Source organism: Moschus berezovskii, chromosome 20 (assembly GCF_049115385.1).
Source record: "Moschus berezovskii isolate FMDL1 chromosome 20, NW_MosBer_1.0, whole genome shotgun sequence".
In the NCBI taxonomy this organism is placed as follows: domain Eukaryota; kingdom Metazoa; phylum Chordata; class Mammalia; order Artiodactyla; family Moschidae; genus Moschus; species Moschus berezovskii.
Window position 1 is genome coordinate 19,223,129 of NC_142479.1, and position 6,400 is coordinate 19,229,528.

The 6,400-nt window shown below is 57.7% G+C and overlaps 1 protein-coding gene across 1 annotated transcript; it reads left to right on the plus strand.

Annotated features, from left to right (window-relative positions):
- The first annotated feature begins 3,482 nt into the window (after positions 1-3,482).
- Positions 3,483-5,419, plus strand: NOG (noggin). Its single transcript, XM_055395471.2, has one exon. The coding sequence runs from the start codon at positions 4,047-4,049 to the stop codon at positions 4,743-4,745; it is 699 nt and encodes a 232-aa protein (XP_055251446.1). The 5' UTR covers positions 3,483-4,046; the 3' UTR covers positions 4,746-5,419.
- Positions 5,420-6,400: the final 981 nt, after the last annotated feature.

The window sequence follows — 6,400 nt, forward strand, 5'->3', positions numbered from 1 at the left end:
ACAGAAGCGTAGGCCCTTCAAGCCCCTCTGGCTCAAATCAGAGATGATCAATCGAGGGTGGTGGGGTTCCCTGAAGACCTAACATATGTTGGAAGTCTATTGCCCACTGTATACTCTGCCGTGGGTACTGAGCTAAGCACAGCCTCCTTTATTGCTATAAAGGATATAGAACACAGTTCTGAGAGGTGTGTGTGATCCCCGTTCTACAGAGGAGGAAATGGAAGTTTGGAGTTAAGATGCCCATGTTGAGAAGGTAACCCAGCTGGTAAGTGGCAGGACCAGAATTCTGAGATCCACCTGGTGCGAAGGTTGTCTTTATGCTGAGTTTCTCTGTTTATGACAGTTACTCTCCCATTCCCCACACCCCAGCTCTTGTGGCCTTCCCTGTTATGCTGTGCTTCCCTTCTTTATGCAAACTCAAATCTCCTCCTCAATCTACTCAGATAAATATATCCTTTTTCTTCATCAAGCCCAGCTGAAGTTCAGCTAACTATTAAGGTATTAGTAGTACTTAGCTTCTGAGAAACAGCATGCCCAGATTCACCCAGTGCCTAAGTATATGGGCTACGCTAGTGTGGCAGGGAGTGGGGCGCCCCAAGTGGGGCATCTCAGAACTCCACACTGAAGAAGAGGAAGTGTGGTTTCAGCAGACTATAGCTTATAATTGTTTCGACTTTTGAGGCCATCATGAAAGTGAAAGTGAAAGTGAAGTTGCTCAGTCGTGTCCAACTCTTTGTGACCCCATGGGCTGTAGTCTGCCACACTCCTCTGTCCATGGAATTCTCCAGGATAGAATACTGGAGTGGGGGTTGCCATTTCCTTCTCCAGGGGATCTTCCTGACCCAGGATCGAACCCGGGTCTCCCACATTGCAGGCAGATTCTTTACCATCTGAGCCACCAGGGAATCGTCATAATGTATTATAAAATTTCAAACATTCAGAAGATAGCATGAAATTGCAATATTTACCAAAAGTGTGCGTGAGTTTTTTAAAAAGATTGCAAAACACTGGTCTATGCTCTTAGGGGAATTTAGAGGTTTTTTTTCCCACACTCTGCTAAAGTTTTCTTCATACACTTATCATATCCCCCTTCGCTGGACTGCAAACATCTCGGATGGTAGCAATTGATTGTGAGTTCTTTCTCCTTTGTGTTTCCCCCCACCCAGAGTCTTCACCCAGTGGACATTCTATAAACAGGTCACCCAATCTATTGTCTGACATGGTTTGTTTTCATTCTACCCCACCTAAATAAAGGATTGAAGGATCTGGGATGCTTTTCAAACAAAAACAGGTGATTTGAAGGAAAGGAGAGGAGATCAATGGAAGAGAAGACAGCACAAGAAAATGTCACTAACTGGAACCCGCCATCTCGGGAGAGCTGGGCTAGAATTTAACCTTTTGAACTCTTTACTGAAAAATTATTCTCTTAGTTAATTCACAGCAGTGGCAGAACTGTTCTGGAACATTTAATCTTCCTAAGAAAACAAACCAGTGTCAAGCCCCCTAAAGCACATCAAAAAGAAAAGAGTGCTGTTTTAAGAGCCTACTGTGTGCGAGGTTCTAGTCCCACATTATTTCAGAATCAATGCAATTCAAGCAACCAATTGTTTTTTTTTTTATCTCCTGTATTCATCAAAGCAAGATTTCCTTGTAGGCAGTACCTTGATTGTCTAATTCTAGATACTGTCTAGACCTGAAAGTTTAAGGAACTGTTTTCAGCTGAAACTAGCCATCCCTCCCAACTGCTGGGGTTTTCCAGAAATACTGTGCCTCTGAACAAAGTGTGTTTCCTTAGATGATAAACTTCTGTGTGTGTTTCCTCGGGGTGGGGGGTGGGGTGGGGTGGGGTGGGGTGGGAGGAAAGCCGCACAGGTTGAAAAGAAAAAAACAGGTCTTTGGGGAAAGAAACTGGAGTGATTCAGGCTGTCAAAACGAGACTTATAACTCTACTCTGTGGAGCGCTGTGAATGCTTGAGTCTTCCACGCCGAGTCTCTGTTCTCCAGCTTTTTCCAGACTCCAATCACAGCCCCTTCCAAGGAAACTGAGTTTTGAGTCTTCAAGCTTGGATTCAGCCCCTTATTCCAGGAAAACATGACCGGAAGTGTCATTTCAACATCCACCTCCCATCAGAGACAGACTGCTCCTGGAAGAGAAAGCATCATGGAGGTTTATTCAGAACCACGGAAAGGTAGATCCGGAAGAGTCGTGTGGTTATGTCGCTAACGCAGAAAGTAAGGTGTGCGGTGCTACAGCAGTGGCTCGCCCGCGGTTAACACAGTCCCATCAGGGCGGACCCGGCCAGGACTCAGGTGCCTTGCCGCCAGTTCCTCTTCGAAAGAGAGGAACAGACCCACTCGTCAGCGCGCACGCACACACACGCACATCAGCACGTCCACGTCCACACAACGATGCGGACACTGAAACGAACCGAGTCGGGCCAAGTGGACAGCAGACAAACCCACCTCTCCGGGCCACCCTCCAGCTCCGGGTGCAGGGCTCGCCGCGGGCCGGCAGAGGGCGCGCCGCCCCCAGGGAGCCGAGCGGCGGCCGCGCGGAGCTGGGCGGGCGAGGGGAGCCCCTGAAGCCGGACGCGACCCTCCAGCTCGGCCACTCAGGGTGCAGGGCCCGGCCGAGGGGACGGGGAGGGTGAGGAGCGGACTCCCCCTTGAGGGCCCGGGGATCACACGGGCCGGAGGCTTCCTAGGAATTGCATCACGCTGCGCAACGCTGCGGCTCCTGGAGTCCTCCGGCGCAAAGTGTGTGTGTGTGTGTCTGTGTGTGAGTGTGTGTGTCTGTGTGTGTGCGCGCGCGTTGGGGGGAGGGGGAGGGGACTTAGACCGAGCCCGGGAGAGAAGAAGGAGAGACGCGCCCGGGGAAAAAGCTCCCTGCACATGGAGACATTCCTTGCACCGAACTGCACCGAGAAGCGGGCCCCCAGCACCGCCCCGCAGCTCCCCCACCGGGGCAGAGTACCCAGCTAGTGAGGCTCTTCCCACCCCCGCCTCGACCACCCCCCAAAACCGGCCCTGCACCCTCCAGCCCGGCTCCAGCGCCGCCGCGAGCCTTCCCCGGGACTGGCCCTGGCGGGGCGCCTAGAGCCCCAGTTGCATTGCTCCAGGAGAAAGGAGGGGGCGGTGCATTTTGCCGGAGGAGGAGAAGGGGGGTGGGTGGTGGGGGAGAGAGAAAATTGCGCGGAGACCTGCCAAGCGCCACCGCCGCCGCCGCCGCCGCCTGGGAGCTCCGGCGGGCAGCCGGGCTGTCGGCTTCCCGGGGCATCTGGGTCCGGCGGGGCACAGCCCGGGCGCTTTCGAAGCCGCCGCCGCCGCCTCCGCGGCGAGTGCAGGCGGCTTCCCCCGGAGCCTGTGCGGCTCCGGCTCCTCGGGGGTGGAGAAGTGGGGGGTGGGGTTGTTGTTTGGGGGGAAGGAGGGGGAGGGGGCAACGCCGAGAGAGTCAGTGGTTTCCATGGTGATGGAGCTGAAAGTGCAGGAAATTTAAAGGCTTGGACCCTGCGAGACAGACAAACCGGTGCCAACGTGCGCGGACGCCGCCGCCGCCGCCGCCGCTGGAGTCCGCCGGGCAGAGCCGGCCGCCGAGCCCCGAGCGGGCGGAGGGAAGTGCCCCGAGGAGCGGCCCGAGCCGCGGCGCTGCCCGGAGCGGCCGGACGACGAGCCGCGGGAGAAGGAGGCGGGGAGAGCGGCCCGTCCACGCGCCCCACGCCGCCGCCGGCCCGGGAAGGCAGCGAGCAGCCGGCGCCCCCCGCGCCCGCGGTCGCCCTGGAGTGGTTTCGGATGCCCCGCCGCGGCCGCCTGCCCGCGTAGAGCCGGGAGGAGAGTGGCGGCCCGCTTGCGCGCCTCCTTGCCGCCCGGGTGGGAGCCGGCGCCGCGCGAAGGGCTCTGCGGGCGACTCATGCTGCCGGCCCTGCGCCTGCCCAGCCTCGGGTGAGCCGCCTCCGGAGAGACGGGGGAGCGCGGCGGCGCCGCGGGCTCGGCGTGCTCTCCTCCGGGGACGCGGGACGAAGCAGCAGCCCCGGGCGCGCGCCGGAGGCATGGAGCGCTGCCCCAGCCTGGGGGTCACCCTCTACGCCCTGGTGGTGGTCCTGGGGCTGCGGGTGGCACCGGCCGGCGGCCAGCACTATCTCCACATCCGCCCGGCTCCCAGCGACAACCTGCCCCTGGTGGACCTCATCGAACACCCGGACCCTATCTTTGACCCCAAGGAGAAGGATCTGAACGAGACGCTGCTGCGCTCGCTGCTCGGGGGCCACTACGACCCGGGTTTCATGGCCACCTCGCCCCCCGAGGACCGGCCGGGCGGGGGCGGGGTGGCGGCCGGGGGCGCCGAGGACCTAGCCGAGCTGGACCAGCTGCTGCGGCAGCGGCCGTCGGGGGCCATGCCGAGCGAGATCAAAGCGCTGGAGTTCTCCGAGGGCTTGGCCCCGGGCAAGAAGCAGCGCCTGAGCAAGAAGCTGCGGAGGAAGTTACAGATGTGGCTGTGGTCGCAGACCTTCTGCCCGGTGCTGTACGCGTGGAACGACCTGGGCAGCCGCTTCTGGCCGCGCTACGTGAAGGTGGGCAGCTGCTTCAGCAAGCGCTCGTGCTCGGTGCCCGAGGGCATGGTGTGCAAGCCGTCCAAGTCCGTACACCTCACGGTGCTGCGGTGGCGCTGTCAGCGGCGCGGGGGCCAGCGCTGCGGCTGGATTCCCATCCAGTACCCCATCATTTCCGAGTGCAAGTGCTCATGCTAGAACTCAGGGCCCCCCGCCCGCACCCGGACACTTGATCGATCCCCACCGACGCCCCCCGCACGGTCTCCAACCAGTTCCACCACCCTCTCGCGAGGGGATTCAATGAACTTTTTTTTTTTTTTTTTTGCTACAGAGACCTAGCTTTCTGGTTCATGTAATGCACTGTTTAACTGTGTAGGAATGTATATCTGTGTGTATATACGGTCCCAGTTTTAATTTACTTATTAAAAGGTCAGTATTATACGTTAAAAGTTACCGGCTTCTACTGTATTTTTAAGAAATTTTTAAGCAAAAGGAAAAAACGAACAGAGAAAAGAGAGACTTATTCTGGTTGTTGCTAATAATGTTAACCTGCTATTTATATTACAGTGCCCTTCGCATGGCGAAGCAGGGGAGGGGGGGAGAGTTATTTTTTCTTAAAGTACAAAGAGAGGGGAGAACTTTTGTAGAGGGACTTTTAAAAAGCTATTTTCCATTCTTCGGAAAGTGTTTTGGTTTTCCTTGGACCTCGAAGAAGCTATAGAGTTCAATGTTATTTTACAGTTATTGTAAATATAGAGAACAAATGGAATGACTAATCATTGTAAATTAAGAGTATCTGCTATTTATTCTTTATGATACCCCGTGTAGTAAATGAGAAAGAAGTGCAGAGCAGGATTAAAGAAAACCACTAAAACCGACTTCGCTCCACACTGCGATTCTCTGTGTTGGTGACTGATGGGGGCTGGGGGTGGGAGGGGCGGGCGGGGGTGCCGCTGTGCTGACGCTGCCTGTTGGGAGAAGGGGCTCATCCCTTCTCCTGGGGTGATGGAAGTGGCCGCTCAGTTTTTCGGGGCGGGGGGGACTATTCTCAAACTCCTCACTTGAGCATCACGTGGCCTCCGCCCGGTCTCCCAGCCTTTTCTCCCTATGTCACCGAAGCTCGGGCCCATCGTGACCTCGACACCCAGCCGGCCCCCTGGAGCTGACCCCAGGCTGGGCCGAGGGGCGGGGGTGGGGGGGAGGGTGGGCGGCCGCTTTGTCCTGCCTGACAGGCCCTTCACAATGGGGACACGTGTCTTTCACACCTACCCTGGGGGCGGAGTGCCGCTGAAACTTGACCCCCGAGGAATGGGGGGGTGGAGGAGGGAGATCAGAGCGCGCCCACCCAGATCCCGCCACCCCTCCCGCTTCGCACACCCGCCCCCCCGCAAACAACCCGCCCGCGTTAACCCTTTGCACTCCCGGAAGCTATGGGGAGGCGATCCCTTGGAATCGACACTCACAGCCTCCAGGGTCCTGCAGGTCTGAGGCCCCGAAATCCAGGCCCTCGGCCAGAATTGCTGGGGATAGCTGGGAGATTTGACACTCACTCCTCCTCCCTCCCCTGAGACCTAAGAAGGGCTCAGAGGAGACCGAATTTGGGTGAAAAGACATCACCCTCTGGGATCTGCAGCTGGGCACCGGGTGTGCCCCCCTCTGGACACTTACTCCACGTGGGGGTGGGAGAGGGAGGCAAAATCGGAGTCAGATCTTTGAGCATGTGGGTTCCATAGGGGGCAACAGGCCTGTGACCTCTTAAAGGGACGTGCAAAACATGCCCCCCACCCCACCACTCGAGAAGCCAGCGTCCCGAGCCCGGCTCGGGACTCGCGCGCGTCCCTGCGCCTCAGCTG